The sequence below is a fragment of the Drosophila subobscura genome, chromosome U (assembly GCF_008121235.1).
Source record: "Drosophila subobscura isolate 14011-0131.10 chromosome U, UCBerk_Dsub_1.0, whole genome shotgun sequence".
NCBI lineage: Eukaryota > Metazoa > Arthropoda > Insecta > Diptera > Drosophilidae > Drosophila > Drosophila subobscura.
In genome coordinates this window covers 16,110,895-16,130,230 of record NC_048534.1, presented here as the reverse complement: position 1 = coordinate 16,130,230, position 19,336 = coordinate 16,110,895, and the positions used below count along the sequence as shown (strand labels likewise).

General features: G+C 43.1%; 7 protein-coding genes across 8 annotated transcripts in view; 3 read left to right on the top strand and 4 right to left on the bottom strand.

Moving 5' to 3' along the window:
• The window catches only part of LOC117900953 (very-long-chain (3R)-3-hydroxyacyl-CoA dehydratase hpo-8), a 33,115-nt gene extending 16,646 nt beyond the window's left edge, over positions 1 to 16,469 (bottom strand). Inside the window, exons 1-2 of one of the 2 annotated variants that reach the window (XM_034811527.1) lie at positions 15,644 to 16,469; positions 11,917 to 11,931 (exon numbers count right to left, since the gene is read on the bottom strand). In XM_034811527.1, the coding sequence (XP_034667418.1) occupies positions 11,917 to 11,931; positions 15,644 to 16,355 (727 nt within the window). In that variant the 5' untranslated portion in view covers positions 16,356 to 16,469. Of the gene's footprint in view, positions 1 to 11,916; positions 11,932 to 15,407 lie in introns of those variants that run through there. The other variant, XM_034811526.1, reaches the window with a different exon arrangement.
• Positions 672 to 1,992, bottom strand: LOC117900952 (zinc finger and BTB domain-containing protein 17-like). The gene is made up of 2 exons (XM_034811525.1): positions 1,912 to 1,992; positions 672 to 1,854 (listed from the first exon to the last, which is right to left on the bottom strand). Exon 2 carries the CDS (start codon positions 1,848 to 1,850, stop codon positions 930 to 932), a length of 921 nt encoding a protein of 306 aa, XP_034667416.1. The 5' UTR covers positions 1,851 to 1,854; positions 1,912 to 1,992; the 3' UTR covers positions 672 to 929.
• On the top strand, positions 2,488 to 3,352 carry LOC117900955 (electron transfer flavoprotein regulatory factor 1). The gene is made up of 2 exons (XM_034811528.1): positions 2,488 to 2,646; positions 2,778 to 3,352. The coding sequence occupies exons 1-2, from the start codon at positions 2,605 to 2,607 to the stop codon at positions 2,991 to 2,993; spliced, it is 258 nt and encodes an 85-aa protein (XP_034667419.1). The 5' UTR covers positions 2,488 to 2,604; the 3' UTR covers positions 2,994 to 3,352.
• LOC117900951 (carbohydrate sulfotransferase 11) lies at positions 4,912 to 11,148 on the bottom strand. The gene is made up of 3 exons (XM_034811524.1): positions 10,739 to 11,148; positions 5,597 to 6,068; positions 4,912 to 5,532 (listed from the first exon to the last, which is right to left on the bottom strand). The coding sequence occupies exons 1-3, from the start codon at positions 11,012 to 11,014 to the stop codon at positions 5,303 to 5,305; spliced, it is 978 nt and encodes a 325-aa protein (XP_034667415.1). The 5' UTR covers positions 11,015 to 11,148; the 3' UTR covers positions 4,912 to 5,302.
• Positions 11,084 to 13,478, bottom strand: LOC117900950 (protein SON). The gene is made up of 3 exons (XM_034811523.1): positions 12,627 to 13,478; positions 12,352 to 12,423; positions 11,084 to 11,539 (listed from the first exon to the last, which is right to left on the bottom strand). Exons 1-3 carry the CDS (start codon positions 13,425 to 13,427, stop codon positions 11,114 to 11,116), a joined length of 1,299 nt encoding a protein of 432 aa, XP_034667414.1. The 5' UTR covers positions 13,428 to 13,478; the 3' UTR covers positions 11,084 to 11,113.
• LOC117900948 (cysteine desulfurase, mitochondrial) lies at positions 13,755 to 15,415 on the top strand. Its single transcript, XM_034811520.1, has 2 exons — positions 13,755 to 13,982; positions 14,048 to 15,415. Exons 1-2 carry the CDS (start codon positions 13,844 to 13,846, stop codon positions 15,304 to 15,306), a joined length of 1,398 nt encoding a protein of 465 aa, XP_034667411.1. The 5' UTR covers positions 13,755 to 13,843; the 3' UTR covers positions 15,307 to 15,415.
• Positions 16,470 to 16,692: 223 nt separating the features above from the next.
• On the top strand, positions 16,693 to 18,212 carry LOC117901918 (zinc finger protein 37-like). Its single transcript, XM_034812887.1, has 2 exons — positions 16,693 to 16,826; positions 16,880 to 18,212. Coding segments are annotated over exons 1-2 (933 nt in total). The 5' UTR covers positions 16,693 to 16,824; the 3' UTR covers positions 17,811 to 18,212.
• Positions 18,213 to 19,336: the final 1,124 nt, after the last annotated feature.

The window sequence follows — 19,336 nt, the reverse complement described above, 5'->3', positions numbered from 1 at the left end:
CTATAATTTTAGCAGATCTAACAATAAATTATCCACAAAATTGGCTAGTTTTCACTCCTTCCTTCCTTCTTTCTTGGAACAGCTGTTTACCAGGGCTGTCAAACAGTGTGAGTGCGTTGTTCTCGATCAAATAGACCATCAAAAATATACAAAATAAATACTGAAAATCACATCCAAAATACTGATGACAATCGTATTCCTCGATTGTCATATACGATTTAATATAGATAGTACCAATGGAATATTGATAGAACCCTAAGTATATCCTACCTCTTGCTTTAAAAATGCTCCTAGAGGTTTAAAATTGTATACATTTGATTGACAAGAATGACTGCCTTATTATTTCTGTCTCATTGTTTCTTCCTCTGTAAACACTTTGTACAATTATGTATATGTTAATTTCAGGCGGTTTCAACTATTGTTATGAATTTTGTACATTCTATATGTTTCCTTTGATATATTGTTCTTAGCTACTTATTTTATATATAAATTACAATTTGGTTTCATCTAAAATAGCAAAATGTCAAAATAAGCAATATTAAATCATGAAATCTCCATTTCTTATGTGTTTACATAGTCTTTTAGCTAATAAGTTAAATAATAAAATAAAACGCAAATTTCAAAATAAACAATCAGTCAATCAATTTTGAAAATGTATTTATGAATTGTATGTACATATGTTTACTGTAATTCTGTATTCTGTAATAAACATTTGAAAAATACATTTGGCTAGAAGCTCATATTAGAGCGTACAAATCTCGTAAAAGTACGGTATGTAATTTGATTTATGTTCTATCTATAACTTCTTAGTGGAACTAACATCTAAAACTGTTTATCAGGGCAGCATTTAACTCAAACACAGAATGTTGACATTGGCCAACATTTTCTTAATCATATGTTTCGCTCTATTATAATTTTATCAATATTCATCAAATATACGATTCAAGATATTGTTCTGGAGTAAAATAATTTGATTTCGATTCAAGACATGGTTCTGGGATAAGATAATTCGTATCTTTCATTGTTCTTTCGGATATGATCTCTGAATGGACTGCCGGAATGGCGCACTTTTCATTGGCCGTGTGAGTTTCTAAGTGTCTTTGGTACACTTTACGTTTTGATCTAAATGTCTCTGGACAGTAGGGGCACTTAAAAGGAAGTTCCCCAGAGAGAGAAAGAATGTGTGCTTTGAGACGCGCTTTAGAACCAAATGCTCTCGAGCAGTGGGAAGTACATGGGTAGGATCGTGTTTCACCCGTGTGTATAAGATAGTGGGTTTTAAGAGTTCCAAGTGTTGAGTATGACTTTTGGCAAATATCGCATTTTAAGAGTTGTGGATCCATGTGCGAACGAGCGTGGGCTTTAAGTTTGGTACTGGTAGCAAAGGCCCTTGAGCAGTCGGTGCACTTGTGTTCTAGTAACACCTGAGTGTGATCCCGTATGTGTGCAGCGAGATGTTTAAGCTCTGAAAAGTTCTTTGAGCATTGGGCGCATTGGTATGGTCCTTCTCGATCATCTGCTTTATCGGTATCACTTTGATGTATATCAACAGGTTCAAAATATGTCACTTCCCAGACCTCACTCCAGATGCCTTCTTCGTTATCTTTCTCCATATATGAGAAATGAAGATGGTGGCTCTGCTCGCAGGTTTTCTTAAGATCGAATGCACTGACTGCATCCTCAAGGCAGGGGGGACATATGTTTTCTGGAAATGAATCCCCTCGCTCTACCACGAATCCTGTGCACTCTGAAATCATGTCAGCAATGCGAGTATCCCATTTTTTTGTCTCATCAAAAATGCTTGTGAATTCTCCGGTCGTTCCGAGGCAAACTCTGCACCGTTCCTCCATTGTTCTGCAAGTAAATGAAACTTAATGAATATGAGCACATGTGAAATGAGTGGAAACCAACTCAAGTATCCAAAATGTGCAGTTTCTAAAATGATTCCTTGGCGTAAATGGTTGTTTGTATAAAAATAGTGATGTGAAACAATCGATTGGCAAGGGGGTACTTTACTTCATTCGATAGCTATCGAGGTTATCGATGGCGACAGAAGTGAAACACCGTTTCACACTGCGATTTTGTGCGGCGGAATATTTGTTTACTTGTGACAAAAAATATGAATTTTAATAGATTATACATTAATACATTAATAGGAACATCCCAGAAGAATGATGGAATAACTGGAACAATTTCGGAACCAGTTCCTAAATTTATCGAAATTCACTGCATACTCCAAACTTATTATATCATTGGAGATGACAAGCCTCAGCAGCTCTCTTTCAACCATTTTTCTGTTTTAATAATTTTAATAACTATTACAAAACTTAGCTTGCTTTCCTCTTCATAAACCTTACAAATGGGCTATTTAATTTTCAATAGCCTGCGTCTGTCAGTGCGCACGCCTATTCTGCGTAGTTGCGTCAACTTCGGCAGTGGAAACTTTTCCACTTCATAAACCATCGCTGCTATCGGTATTGAAATGCGTCACATCTCTGTTTGATTCTGGTCACACTAGTCTTGAAAGCTGCACTAAAGCTACGGAAATATAAGTTAATATTTTCTTGCATTTAACAAACAAACACATCTCGCCGAGCTCTGGTGATGTCACAGCTGCGCTCCAAAGTTATCAGCCTCTACAAGCACGTAAGTTCGCTGCAGCAACCGCCCATGCCGGCCACGTGCATTCCGCCGCATTCCATTGAGAAAACAGCGCAGCACCAGCACCACCCCCCACCTCCTAAAAAAACATTGCGTAAACTCTATTTTTTCTCCAGTTGCAGTATCTGGGACGTGAGTACCCCGGTCAAAATGGGCCTCAAAAGTTCCGCAAGCAAATCCATGACGCATTCATGAACAACAAGGATGAGAGCGATCCAAAGAAGATTGTGGCTCTGTTGGCGCAGGGACGCTACCTGGCCAAAGAGGTGGAGGCGCTCTATTCTTTGAAGAAGTATCGGACCGTGAAGCAGCGCTATAGCTACAATGAATAGATCTGCGAGACGACGGTGACGTTGGCGGTGTTTATGTTTATGCGGATGTTGAAATTCAAGGACTGACGAGGAGAGAGAGGAATATGATATGCCTTTTGCTTTCAATAATATACACTTACACACTTATAATGCATATTCTTTTGCCAAAGCAAATGAACGCAACTCCCAACACACCGCACACCCTATAAAATGTTAGCAAACTTCCTATCCCCTATACAAAAACCAATAATTCATAATTTCGAATGTCTTGTCAATGTCTAACTTCAAGTTTGTGATTGATGCAAAACCCAACAAAAACAAAAAAATCGAAAAAACGGACGTAGCGAATAAAAGAAGCAGTCATTGAATAACCAAAAAAACCAAATCAAAGCCGAAAACGAAAATTACTGTATGGGGCCGACCTTGAACTGCTGGTGCTCTTTTGTCGGGGGCGGGTAAGAGGGCTGGTCGCTCATGTGATATCGTTATTGTTGTACCCTCTGCAGAGGGTAATGCGATGTTTGCGACAAAGACAAGACCAGTCGATCTTCCCACAGTTGAGAAATGGCCTTTTCATATGTTTCTCATTGCTCCAATCTACTCTGCATTTTCTCCACATATGTTCCTGGGAAAAACTTAGCTTTAAAACTTTCTTTATGGCTTTGGCCACTTGTGGCCAAATAAAATAACAAAATCATCCGCACACACAGGGTATCAAAAGCTTCGGCTTTACAGCTACCTTTCTTTCGTGTTTATATGCCGCCCGGATAAAAATACACACAAAATAATACCACGAATGCGTTTGGGCGCCGTCCACGTCTCTCTTATTGACAATATTGCGTATTTAAATTCATCAGACGGTGGCTGATCATGGGGTCGCCCCTCCAAGGCGATAAACAACTTCCGACGCCATCCATTGGGTTGATTGAGCTTTTATTTTACGCTGATGAAAACATGAAAGCTTGTGCGCAATCAAGGGGCAAAAGCATTTGCGATTTTCCACGATCAATGCACGGGTAGAGAATGATAACGGTAAAATGTACTTGTGTTATCAGGAAATTTACAACTGATAAGTGTGGCCGGGGTTCAGGTGATGTCAATGTGGAAATCGTGCAAACTCATTCAAATGTGATCGTCATTTGCATTAGATTACGTGATTCAATTCGAGGGAATTTTTAGACTTACGTACTAACTATTTATGGGCTTTAAGCTAAATTTACATAAAGCGCTGATGCGGTGGATTGACTCAACTATGGGATGACTCTGTTTCTTTATACACTTTCTATTCATTCTTCCTTTTCGACAATTAAAATCAATAAAGAATCGTTTAATAAGCTTATATGTTTTACTGACATATGTACATATATATGTTTTAGTAGAACTGACATTTAAACTCGAATCTGTTATTCATAAAGCACGCTGTAGAATTGGGACACAATAAATACAGCTAGGAAGTCCAAGAAAGCAATATAATAAGTAAGGGAAACACTTATATTTACTCAAAAGAAAATTTCTCTTTGCTCATTCTCAAAAGTAATGGATTCAAATATTTACAGAACTGTCCAATACATGAGGATTGAACAATTGTAATAACAATCATATTTGACAGCAGCAGTTACGCTACGAAGTATAATAATTATTATAATTTAAGGGTCGTTTTTCCCCCAGAAATAAATGGCTAACATGACAGTTCTTGCAGGCAAAATTAAGCTTTAAGCATGTCTGGGGTCCACAAGTAAAATAATATAATAAATTACCTACCCCAGGGTAATGCCAAGGGATTGCCATATTTACATCGTAATAAACACAGTTCAGCTTCAAAGATACCAGTGATTACAATTTTAAACAGATAGTGAGAAGCTCTACGAAATCCATGGAGTTCATGGAATCTTATTGCTCTGATAGTTTCTTCTTATTGTAATTTAAACACTCATTTCGATTGATTTTTAAACATAACCGAATACATTTAATAGGATTATACTACATTTGGCGTACAATTAAAATCAAATAAAATACTTTAGATTTTACAATATATAAACTTGTGATTAAAATATTATTTCCCTAACAAGTTAACACTTTGATTGCTACAATAATCTCTTAAACAAACCAAACACAACAACTACAAATAATAATCGATGAATTTTGGGGGATATTTGTGTGGAGAGAGGTGAATGTAAAATAATATTCGCATGGCGCTTCACTAAACATTAACTAAACCAATATTTGCTAATACGAATCCTATGATAAAATCACAATCTTTTCCAGTGGAAAGCGTTATGGTAGTGACTCGGAAATAGCAGAGAGAGCATTCACATTACAAATTCATTCATTCAGCCAAATTCGAAGCCCAGAACATCGTCCATGCCGTAGTCGAAGAAGCGAAAGTCCTCTTCATAGATCTCATACAGCTGTCGTATGGCACCTATGGGCAGGGGATCAAAGTATTTCCGGAGATTGGCTCTCGTGCTGGATGGCTTGTGGCCGGTGGGGAATGTCAGATTTGTGGCACCGGCCAGATACAAAGCCAATGCGGAATCATCCAGCAAGGTGTCGTACTTGCCTAGAAGAAAAGAAACTAAATTAGAAACGGATTTCAAATGATGATGCGGGAACCCTATACGCACCCACAACATTGTATTTCATTATGCAGGGATTGCACAGCTTGGCTATCACCTCCCAGTGCTCATTGTACGCCGACTGATTGCTCCTGCTGAGCTCTGGAGTAAGCAGATATTCTACGAATTCACCAAACGTTACGTCGTCTCCATGTTCCAGTGACTTATTGCTGGCCTCCGGGCGTAGTTCTCGCACAATCTGCCGGCCCACACGCGACTGAAAGTATCGGGCACTTGGGGAATCACCCTCCAGTTTGTTGCGATAGGCGGAAAGCAGACGCTCGAACGGATGCCGCACCAGGATGAAGCGCGTATAATCTTCGCTGAGCACCTGCTGTTTCTCCTGATCACTCAGGTCGTAGAACTTGGTGAACATGCCCACCGAATGGGCCAGAGAGCCGGGTATCTGCAGGGGATCGGTGCCATTGTGCCACTTCCCCGTAAGCAGCATTAGCACTCGCTTCCAGTTCGTGCAGGCAACCTGGAAAATGGCATGGAGGAAAGTGGCATTAGAATTTGTTTAGTCTCAAGAGGTATTCCGAAATTTAAACCAAATAAACAACAAATATAAATCCGATTGGGGCCACAAGAAAAATACAATTCTTCGTTTACATTTTCCTTATGAGATACTCCCCCACAAGGCCGTGGGGTGATCTTTATATTTCTAATGAAATATTTCATGGGAATGAATCATGGACTTCTCATACATTTCACAAGCTCACATAATTCAAAGGAAAACTTTGATAAGCCTTCAGCATATCTGCCATTCCTTCGCGGGGAGTACCCACACCCATGAGTGATAGATAAAGGTCGAAGTAATCTAGAAATCATTTTGCACACTCATTGGGTGAATTTTGGAAAAAGAAGACCAACGAAAGGGCAAACATTATCATTGTCATCATTATCTTTGATTTTGGGTAAATATTTGTTGTTCAATTGGCTTTGAGTCACTTTGTTGAGTAATTTGTCTAATTCATTTAAGGTTCAAAATATTTAGTTTATTTATTTTGCGTGGGATCTATTGGTAATTAACTAAAGTCGTGGATTTTAATGCGATTGCAAGTACATCCTTTTATGGCATAAAGCTCTATTGTTGAGCAAAAATTGATATCTTTGATTGTAATTCTTATATAAAGTGTTTGAAGTAGTGCCAATTTTCGATGGACTTCGCTTGATAAAAAATTGAAATTGCTCGACCGTGATAAGGGTTGTTTTCTGATATTAATTATGGATTGTTCTCAAATTCAATAACTCAATTAGATCACAAAATGTATCTTTAATCAAAGTTAAGTAGCTTTACCTTAGATACTTTTGTTTTTTTTTAAGCAACTCCCATTTCCCATAAACAAAATGAACTTTGAACAGTAAATCCGACACCTTGCTGTCTGTTCACCTTAGTCATAACATCAATATCTAAATGTATGAACAGTCGCCAGCCAAATTCAACAGAACTCCCAAATAAATAGTCCCGTCAGCGATTTTCGGCAAGGAATACTCGAACTGTTGCTGGCTTGAAATATGAGCGAGTGGACTGGTAAAAAAGATATCATATTCTTAGCATCGAAATTCAGAAAAGTGAACACTTAACTTTCTGTCTGTGCTTTTTTGTTTGTCATTCTGTTGCAATTCTGCGAATGTTAATCGTCAAATGAAATCTCTCTGGCGACCTCTGGGCAGTCAAGTACTTTCATTTTAATTGCCAACTGCAATAAATTATAATTTTCGCAAAGATGGAAAGAGATCTGCTGGGGGATAGCCACACATTGGGCAATAAGTCAAGTTGTTGAAGTCAACTAACGAAAACTATGCACAGCCTTAAGCAGCACATGAACACACACAACAAATACATCCATAACTAGAGGTAAGCGAGTACTCGCGTATAGCTCGAAAAAAACAATTGTATATAAACATTTTGGCTGGGCGGACAGATAATGCCGACAGCAATTAAACACCGCAAAACCATTTTACATTACAAAAGCAAACAAGACAGTGGAACTACTATCCAAAATAAAATGCCGGCTGGGGGCTCAAAGAGCTCAGATCGGTGGGAAAACTGGCATGTGCCAAGCTGTCTGATGAAAGTCTTGACAGCTTTTAACCAAACACATCAGATACTTTTTCAATCAGCATTGCTTCAGTGTGCCTGTTTCAGTGACCCCCGCGAATGGTCCAAGTCCAAGTTTTGTACTGGAATTACTGTCAGTGCAAAGGGAATACGTCAGAAGTGTCGAATGAAAGAATGTTTACTCAGTAGTTGCCAGAATACGAGTAGCTAAAAGTTTAAACATTCAACACCATTTGCTCCCATCACCCGGAGGATCTGCCTCGAACTCTCTAGAAAGCAACATTTGAATGTTACCCATCCGCCATTCCTTTCGTGCCTTTCTAAGGCCTTTCTTTCCACAACGCTCACAGAGTGAGTGTTTCTTCAGCACGTAAGCAGTAAAATGTTGGCATTTTTTGTCATGTTTGCAATCAAACTCGTTCCACTGTCATGTGCGCACTCAACCTCTGGTGGATTCAAGGGGCCAAAGTTCGGAGTAATGCTGAAAAATACTCTCAATACGTAAGCAATCATAAACACAACTATGCGAACTGAACGCAATTTCTTTATAGCCATTAAAGTAACACGCGATGGACGCAAACTCGTACTGAGTAGACGCCTCTCCGGTCGAGCCTCCACTCCAGCCACAGCAATAACAGCAACAGGGGAGGCGGAGCATTGGGGGGTGTTTGAGTATATGCATGTGGAGAGGGTTTATTGGCCAAGGGTAAACATAAACAATTTACGACTTCATGGAAGAACGAGCTGGGAAAATGCTTGACCAGCGCGCGCGTGTGGCAAAAATTGTGAGAAAGAGGAGTCGAGTAGCTTGTAATTATATGATTTAAGAGTTCCCCCTCCTGTTGTACGCCCCTGCCAGATGATAGACATGGAGTGGAGGCAATACCTTGATAAGGGAAACGTGTGTCTCGGCATTCAGGTGGCATGTTCGATGACACGACGCCTACTCCACCACATTCTTCAATCACTAACTAAATGCCATTATTCAACAATGATTATTATTCTGTGAGATCGGATAATGATCGGATAATGCCATCTGTGAACTATCAGTAGAAAATAATTTATTTTAAATACTCCAATATTTTACAGGAAAAATTACTATAAATATTACTAAATATTTTTGATTCTTTATCTCTCACACACCTAAATTATATCTTGTAGAACAAATAACATAAATCGAATTTAGACAACATTTTGAAGTGTGCATTCGAGATGACATTTCCTCCACTACCCCAATAAGCTGATAGTGGTAAAAGCAGAGTCCACAATCAGGGTTTGTATCGCATTGATAAGTCGCGTAGAATTCCCGCTCTCGTTATGCGGCATCATTCATTGGCCATTACTCAATTGCCGAAATGAGTTTGTTTGCAGAACTTGGAAGAGGTTCAAAGGTTCAACGGCAACATGAAACACAAATCTATTTATACATATGTCAAGAACCTCACACCATCACACCACACATCTCACTGTTTCCAAAGCAACCGGCAGCGTGTGGACACCTCCGACAATCTAATCTTATGGTTTTGGTTTTAATGTTTTCCAATAACTTACTGGCCTGATAAGCAGGTGGTGGTATTGTAAAGGCCATTTCCTTTAGTTAATTTCCTCTATAGGTAATTTCCTAATCCAATTAGTTAAAGGCAATCAAAGGTGCACAGAGTTTAAGTTAATTAATTTTTATTATAAATATTAATAGATTGGATTATCTGTGGGGGAAAAGACGTCACAGAATTATGGCCTCATGGGGACCATTCCACAGCTAATCCAAATATATTTGCAAATATTTGCAAATTAATCTCTAAGCTGAGGCCTTATCAACGACGGAATGAGGACAGTGGCACTGAGCCAGCGGTTGGCCAGACCCATTAAGACATTGACTTTTGACTCCCTATCTAAACAGATTATTACAGTGCGAGTGGTTTTTGCAATTGAATGCCAATTTGGCTGGCAATTGCATTGAGGCTCAGATCACAGATTACAAAAGTTGTAGATTATTAACTATAATTACAGGCCATTTAGCGGAGCAACTGAGGGTCGCATGTTGTTCGAGAACACACTCGTAATAGAGCATTTCATTCCAGTTTAATCAGCATTTTATTAAAGGAATATATATACTACATATATGCGAATATTTGTACATATAAATAGTTATGGATGAATGTGGAATAATGGTGATATGAGTTCGCAAACCCCTTTCGATAAGGCATGCACTCGTAAGCCTCTAGAGCACGCTGAAGCGTGGATACATTTCAGATTCTTTAGTATTAAAGGAGTATACAATCTGCATATACGAGTATGTATATAAAAATGCTGATATGAACGTGTTTAAAAAGAAATTCCACTTGCTCAAAAAGTACCATTTAATAGTACTTTTCTGCATTGAACTAAATGGTACAAAAGGCGACTCAAAGCTGCTTAATGGTGGATTAATTTCAATTATTATATTTAATAATTCAAACAACTCCCTTAAGCAGATAAATTGGCAAAAGAAATAATCCTTAAATTGCGTTTTTCATTCAAAAATAAACTCTTAAAGAGAATGATGAATGCTATTATGAGTGCTTAACCCTTTGCCGTAATCAAAAAGTGCCTAACAAGTGCTCCATGGAAACAAGTCTAATTTTCAAGAGCACTCAAAGCTGCTTTAAGGTGCACCCCAATCCATTTGGAGAACAACATCACTCAACTATAGCTTCAAATTATGGTCTGAGCAAACAGACACACACTGATTGAATGGATCTTCTTGACTTGTCACTGCCACAAGCTGCAAGATCAACAAAACAAAAATCTCAACACATGCTCTGGAGTCGCTGAGTTTCAAACCAAAACGAGAACACGTGAGGCAGCCAGCAGCAGCGAAGAGGAAACAAGTTTTGTTTTTTTATAAACAAAGCAGGGCAGGAAAAGAGAACGCGATATATGTGTATGCCGATTTTTGACTAATGCCGACGCCTTTTTTGGGACAGCACATGGCAACCGCAAAAAGAAATACATCATTCATGGCCCCCCCGGGTTCGTCTTTCGATCGTTTTGCTGAGCCAGCAGGAAGCCAGCGGTTGACATATGTATGTATACAGAGTACATACCTTTGGCACATAGCAGTAGAGGAGCTTGTGCTGCTTGTCCACAATCATATGATCCATTTGCAGCTCCGTGAGATCCTCCTGGGTTTGGGTGTGCTCGCCGAGTAGCTCGCATTGCCGCTGCATGTACTCCTGCCGCTGGATATTTATGGTCTGTGTCAGCTCCAGGCTGCGTTTGGTGATCTTGACATTGTTGTTGTTGCCATCCTCGAACGGTGTGCAGCGGGCGAGAGTGAAGACGAGTGAAATGCAAAACCAAAGCGAAACCAGTCGATGCATAATGCAGTGCAGGTGGCCTCCTTACGACTGCTGACTTTCCAATCAGATTGTTTATGTTACAAGAGATTACTACTGTCATTGGCTGTCTGTGGATGCTCGCTATCTCTGCCTCTGGCAACCAAAGTACTTGACGCGATGGACAAACTTGAGGGTGGCAGCGTTCTCAATGCCCAGCTCTTTGAGGGTGGCCCGTCCGTTGGAGCGGTCGTCGATCGGCTGATTCGTTTCCACGTTGAAGAGGCCAAAGCAGCGCCATAGAAAGCGCCAAGAAACGAACGCGCGATGATCGTGCCCGTTGCGCACAGCGGAATAAACTAACTCGCCGGTGGAGCTCGGCATGGCTCCAACCGCAACTTGTTGCTGCCTCTGCCGCTGCTGCCGATCTTCGTGTCCGCCGTCTTCGGCCAATCCACGACGCCTGAGACTCTCTTCGTGCCGCTCGCGCTGTCTTCGCTTGTGCTCGGCGCGGGAGATCACAGCAATTGCCTTCTTGAGCTGCGCGATGGTCGGTACGGGTTGATGGAGCTGCAGAGAAAGAAAACTTTAGAGAGAGAAGGCCTCAAGAAACAGAGATAGAGTGGGAGAGATTTGTTTGGAGTTGCATCAAACTCAAACATTCCTTGCCTAAACACTCGAAATTCCATGTCGAAAAATAGAATAGGATATGAAATTCTTCTCCCTGCTATATAGCATCGTTGTCAGGAATGTAGACAAGCGAGTGCCTGCCCTGCTGAGACCCTTCTGGACCTCACTCACGGGTATGCTAACAGTTCCCCATTTTTCCCCATTTTCAATATATCTGTTAAGGTCCGCAGACAGTCTTCTTCTGGTGTCCTGCCGTCAAGTGGGTATGGATCTTTTAAGGTTTTTTACTCCCTAATTTACTTCTTTTGTTCTCCCACAGAGTGTAGCGTTGGCTGGACTGTGCGATGTGCTTAACCGACAGCCGCAAATAATATCAAAAAATCAGACTCTTGCCCTGGCGCTGAGTGGTGTCGTATGGGCCCGCTGGTCCGTGGTTATCAGGCCCAGAAACTATAACTATATGGCCTGCAATGCTGTAATGTCTGCTACTCAGGCCCTGCAGCTGTGCAGAAGCATTACCAGTGATCTGGTCAAGGTGTGGGAGGACTTGCAGTCAGCACGAGGAGTGTAACACACTGGCACTGTCCCACTTTCTAAACAAATAAAACTATTGAGGCTGTTCTGGACTGTCAATGCGGCGCCAACATTTCACTCGTCAAATGTTGATCGATTAGTTAATTGAATCAAGGCAATAGATAATTGAAAGGCCGCCTAAAGTGAGTGCAAACAGCTGCGTTTTCCCTGCTACTAACCACGATTGTCAGGGTGCTGAGTCCGTCCCGTTCCACGTAGATCGTTGTGGCGTTTCCCTCCGCGATGGCAATCTGAAATTATGAAACAAATATTCAATATGAGAGCACGCTGGCTGCGCATAACGGTGGCCGTTGCTCACAATAAAGCCAATCAATTAGCATCTCTGGAGTAGGTCAGTCACTGAGAGTGACGACATCAATGAAGGTAGAACCAACCTAATGCATTGGTGTGCTAATTGGTTGCCTCAACTGTGCGAAATCGGGGGCATTCTTACCTCGCCCAGCAGCTCCGTGGCCGTACTGTCGTAGGGGATGTCCGATAGTTCCCCGAAATCGTCCAAGATCTGACGCAGTTCCTGCTCTGTGCTGTCCACAAGGTCATTGTGCTCGGCGCGTTCGGCGGCGTTGCACTGGCGTCGAGCGGTGATCCATGCTTTGCTTTTTCTCTTCTTTCTCTTGCGATTGCTCAGAATCTTCTCGTTTCGATTGCGTGCTTCTCGGATTGCTTTCTTTCGCAGATTTACGGGCATCTGCAGCAATTTTTTGTAGGTTGGGACGCCGGTTTCAAGGCGCTCCTTGTGTGGGAAGTATTTTCCTCTGTGTGGAGAGCGTTCCTTTCTGCGAGGAGATCGTTCCCTTCTGTTTGGAGAGCGTTCCCTTCTATTTGGAGAGCGTTCCCTTCTAGTTGGAGAGCTTTTCCCTCTGTTTGGAGAGCGTTCCCTTCTTTGTGTAGAGGAGAGGGAGGACTCTTCCCTTCTGTGTGGGGAGTACACTTTTTTTCCATGCGGTGAGCGATCCCGTCTGGATGTCGCGCCTTCCTTTCGTTCTGGCCATCGTTCAGTTCCATGTGACGAGCGTTTCCTTTTATGCGTAGATCGATCACGAGAGCGAGAACGATCTTTGTGGCGAGAGGAGTGCTTTTTTTTGTGTGACGAAGTTTCCTTGCGGTGAGATGAGCGCTCCCTTTCATGCGAACGCGAGCGGTTCCTTCTCTTTGAAGAAGAGTGTTCCTTTTTATGTGAAGAACGTTTTCTTCTGTGTGGAGAGTGTTCTTTTTTGTATTCCCCTCTATCCATTGTTTTGACTTAGTTTACAAAGTTACAGAACTGTTTGCAAAATGAACAATATTTGTGCGGCGCCATAACAGCTGTTTTGCAATACAATCGATTGCACAACAGCAACTATCGATGCATTTAAATTTACAAAGAATCGGGTTTCCATACTGCAATAAAGTGGAAAAATTATATAGGTAGTGAATAAAATTACCTTTTATTACATTATATAGATAATTTCAACGCTCAAGTATCGATTCCGTACGAACTAACGTTACGTTACTCGACGCTTTGCGTTGCAATAGACTACGTTACGTTGATTGTTATCGATAGCACTGTCGATTACCATCAGCTGATAAGAGAAAATAAATCTTGTGAAATTATTTAATTATAACTTAATTATTACGAATACAAACGAATTTTAGAGTACAAATTACATTATGCAGAAAGTGCTGGGACACGTGCAAGCGCACGTTCTGCGCACCAGAGCCACAAATGTAGCCGCGTGTGTTGTGCGGCATGAAGCCACAACGGCTGCGGCCGCACAACCAGCAGTAAAATTCGCTGCAACATCCAAAGGTAAATAATTCTGTAGGAAGATCATTAGTAGTTATGCATGCTGTAAACCGGTAAACCATTTGCAGAGTTCCGCGAGCGCCAGGTGCGTTTCAACATCAAAAACGAGCAGACAAAGGGTCGGCCCTTGTATCTGGATGCGCAGGCCACAACACCGATGGACCCACGTGTGCTGGATGCCATGTTGCCCTATCTGACCAACTACTATGGCAATCCCCACTCTCGCACGCACGCCTATGGCTGGGAATCGGAGACAGCTGTGGAGAAGGCACGCGAGCAAATTGCCAACCTGATTGGTGCCGAGGCAAAGGAGATTATATTCACATCAGGTGCCACAGAGTCCAATAACATTGCCGTCAAGGGTGTGGCGCGGTTCTATGGCACCAAGAAGAAGCATGTCATCACCACACAGACGGAGCACAAGTGCGTCCTGGACTCCTGTCGCGCACTCGAAAACGAGGGCTTCACAGTCACCTACCTGCCGGTGCAGACCAATGGCATCATCGATCTGAAGCAGCTGGAGGAGGCCTTCACGCCAGAGACATCCCTGGTGTCGATTATGACTGTGAACAATGAGATTGGCGTGAGGCAACCCGTCGAGGAAATTGGCAGGCTCTGCAAGTCCCGCAAAATATTTTTCCACACAGATGCGGCCCAGGCAGTGGGCAAGATTCCGCTGGACGTGAATGCCATGAACATTGACCTGATGTCCATATCGGGCCACAAGATATACGGTCCCAAGGGTGTGGGTGCCCTGTACGTGCGTCGCAGGCCGCGAGTGCGTTTGGAGCCCATTCAGAGTGGCGGCGGACAGGAGCGTGGCCTTAGGAGCGGCACTGTGCCAGCACCCTTGGCCGTGGGCCTGGGAGCAGCTGCCGAGTTGTCACAGCAGGAGATGGAATATGACAAGAAATGGATAGACTTTCTATCCAACCGTTTGGTGGAACGAATTTCCAGTACCCTAAGCCATGTCATCCGCAACGGGGATCCGGTGGCCACATACAATGGCTGCTTGAATTTATCGTTTGCCTACGTTGAGGGAGAGTCTCTGCTGATGGCCCTGAAAGATGTGGCATTGAGCAGTGGCTCTGCTTGCACATCGGCCTCCCTGGAGCCATCGTATGTGCTGCGTGCCATTGGCACCGATGAGGATTTGGCCCACAGCTCCATTCGGTTTGGCATTGGCCGCTTCACGACCGTCGAAGAGGTCGACTACACAGCGGACAAGTGCATCAAGCATGTGGAGAGGCTGCGCGAGATGTCGCCGCTCTGGGAAATGGTCCAAGAGGGCATAGATCTGAAGACCATACAATGGTCCCAGCACTAAGCTGGAGCGAAAACGATATCCAATATTTTAGCCGTTACTGTTACAATACCCAATACAATAATTATAAAACCACAAAAAATAAATTAGTTGCAGCGCCTTTGGGGAAAAAAGTATCTAGTTTATTTGTACACACAAAAACCACTTAATAGCTAAAGCTTATGCGTCAAAAATCGAATGTGTTTGTGCAAGAGGTGAGGTAAGAGAGCGACCCCAAAACAATCGGGCGACGACCGACTCCAAAGTGCGATGGCGAGCGTTATGCAAATTGAATCCGGAATTCGTTTCGTGCTGGTGCTGCTGGTGGGCAAGGTTCAATGCGCTTTCTTCTTCTCGGCACTGGCGGCGCTGCTGCCTCCGCCAAGGATCTTGCGGCGCTGGGCAAACATATGCAGATACAGCTGGGGGAAAATGGGAATGTAGCCGAGCATCACAATCCACAGGAAGGCAAAGTAGGAGAAGGTGGCATTCAATTTATTGGGCATCACAGTGCTCCACACACTGTGCTCCCGGGCATAGCTCTGAGCGTACCAGAAGCACAGGAGCTCACCGGTGACGCCAATCGGGTACAGGGCAATGAAGGTGGTGTAGCGCAGAAAGACCACAAAGTGTGGCACCACTTTGACAATGTTCAGCGCATAGTAGCCATAGCGGATGATCTCTGTGATGGCCCAGGCAAAGAGGGCAATGGGCAGACCTGGCGATACCTTGCCCGTGGGCGTGGCCATGACAACTCCAACGACGACCATCATGCGGCTGAAGACTTGGAACCCGGTGACCACCGGATTAGATTTCACCAGGCCAAAGGCTGCGTTGAGGATTTCCACAAAGGCTGCATTCTGGAAGATGATGACAGCCACTCGTGTGTAGTCCCAGAGCGTTATCTGGGCTCGGAACTCGGGGCCCTGCAGCAGATAGTAGTTGACCAACTGATACAGGATGTAGCTCCAGCCGCCCACCTGCACGGCATTGTACGCTATCAGGTATATTTTGGCCAGCGCCGACGGCTCTTTGGAGGCGGGCTTGCTTGACTTGGCTACTTTTGCGGACATTTTCAACGTGAACTTTCACCTCACCCCACCACTTCGTTAATGATTAGTTAATCAAAGTCGTCAAAACTTATCGCCCGATGAGTCGCTTTCACCTGTTGACCGCACAAAAGCGCCGATATGGGCTCCAAGACCATCGATAAGTGGATGTTTGTGCCCCACCGATATATCGTTGGAGCGCTCTAAAAAATCAAACTGCCAAAGAATTATTTTATAGTATTGTTTACATTAGTTTTAGTTGATTAAATAATAAATAAAGATTTCAAAATTTGCATGTATTGCTAGAAAGTATTATTACAATTTAATGAGTTTGGAACTCAAATTAAAATACTAAATACCCATTTTATTACATTCGATAGCACAACAATATTTACATTCGATTGAATGTTTTCTGCGCCTAACAGCACTTTTCATTTATTCAATTTTCATAACAAAAAACAACGCCACGGAAATCATTACAAAACTTTGCTGCATGTGGGTTCAATTCCATCCAGCTTTAGTGAATCCTGTACATGATTTAATTTCAGGAAAATGGAGAAGATATGCAGAGTTTGCATGGGAACGTCCAGAGCATTCACGAACATTTTTGACCAAAAGAGGGACTCTTGCATCGCTGACATGATATCGGAGTGCACAGGGTATGTGGTAGAGCGAGGAGATTCACTACCAGAAAACATCTGTCTACCCTGTCTTGACGATGCAGTGGGTGCATTCAACCTCAAGAAAGCCTGCGAACGGAGCTATCGATTCCATCTCACAGGGATGGATGAGGAAAGTGAAGAAGATATGGGTGATAAAACGAATGACGAAGACTGGGATCCGTCAGAAAGTGACAGTGAGCAATTGAACCGTTTTGAAACCGTTCCAATGAAACCAGTAAATGATACGGATAACAGGAATCATCTGGAACAACCCTACAAATGCCCAAAGTGCCCAAAATCCTTTCAACATAAAAACCAACACACCCTTCACATTCGCACTCATTTGGGTGCGGACACTGCCGACCGACCCTTCAAATGCACCGATTGCCCGAAGGCATTTTCTATATTGTACTGCCTCAAAATTCATGCCCGGGAACACTCAGCTGCACGACCCTTGCAATGTTCTCTCTGCTCGAAGTCATTTAAAGGAAGGGCGGATCTTCAAGCACACAACCGTACGCATAAAGCTACATCTAAATTTGATGGAGGCACCACTCCTCACATTCGTGGTACACCCTATGAATGCCCTCACTGCTTAAAGCTATTCAAAATTAAACAAAGTCTTCAGGTGCATATGCGCTCTCACACTGGGGAGCGACCGTACAAGTGCACCCAGTGCCCAAAAACATTTAGATACAAAGACAAAACCTACCAAACCCACATAATTTCTCACGCGAACGATGAAAAGCATGCGATCCGGCACTCTTCGAGATTACATTCGAAATTGCTGGTGGAGTCCCTTCCCAAAGAAATGTAACATACAACATTTCGGACAACAATAAACATTATTTATTTGATGACTTCTATTGAATTCAATAGCGATTCCACAACACACCTGCACTCCCAGCGAGGAACGACTGCATAGGTGTTCTTACTGCATACAATCTATCAGTGATAAATCTAAATATGTATTACACACCCGTACTCACAAAGGTGAACGACCATGCGACTACTGTCAAAGTCATTCAGAGGAAATTCGAATCTCCAGGTGCACAAGCGTTGTCACACCGGGGAGCGACCTTACAAGTGCACCCACTGCTCAAAAACATTTAGATACAGAAACAAAAGCTACCACAGCCACATACTTACACACATGAGCAATGGAAAAGTGTCAAAATATTAAATTTGATTAAATATGCCCATAGTTGTTAGATTCCTACACTTTACACTCTATTTGATAAAGGATGGGTTCCGCTTTAGCTGCAAGAAATTTTACCAACATATTTTTCCGCCTGGCCCCATAGTACTCGTTCCGAGTGATGTTTCTGCCGATGCCAGCGGGTTTGTATGGCCAGGTTTTCACCTGCTGTTATTTCTGTTCGCCTGGTGGAAACCGAACCGAAAACCGAACGTGTCTGAAAAAGTCCGCCACCACCACGGGGCGCGGACACGTCCGCACATGCTGGCGCGCGTGTGGTGGGGTAATTTCTTTCCCCAGCTTTGGAGCAGCGATTCGTTTCGTTTCTGTGGCGCTTTGTCGCCGTTGTCGAATTTCATGCCCAGACGGTTTAAAAAGCCGGTGGGAATTGGAGAACTTTTGTTCCGATTCGGTATCGACGGCACGTGTCCGTGTCGGCCTTTTTGCTATGTACGGGTATGTGGGCGGAGGCCTACAACCACGCCTACCGTGCAAATTAATTTGCTGGGCTGCACATTTAACGCAAATTACTAACTACTCCCCTAAAAATGGAAAAGAGACAGCAGCAGCAGACAGTCACACAGAACGTTATGGTATATGTATTTTCAAGAGAGAGAATCCAGCCAGTCAGACGGACACGACCAGGGGAGGCAAACCGACGCCCGTCGACGCCTTGTTATCAGCTTATCAAGAATATGCCATCATTGCCTGGACTGGGACTGGCGGAGGGCGAGGGTGCGACAACGTGTGTGTGTTTTGTTGGACGGGCGGAGCGGCAATTTCAGACAGCAGCGCCCACAAAAGGCCGATTGGACAAACCAGGAAAAACAAGACCCCGCCAAAAGTGAATTCCCTCTTTTTCACCAGGCGCCCAGAAAGTACAGCAGGCGGCAATCGAAGCAAATTCAAGCGTCGATGGAGAGCGCAAATGCTGGTGCGCTCATGCCGTGTGCTAGAGCGGGATGCCAGTAGTGACACAGTGGCAGGGGTTTTTAACGGATTGCCATGTGACGACTGGTCGTTGGTGTGTGTGTGTATGCGCTGTATGGGAGATACCCAGGGGTGTATGTGTTCGTGGGCTGGCAAAGAAATTCTCACATACAAAAACCTGACAAATTGCAGCAGTTTAAAGCCACAAACTAACG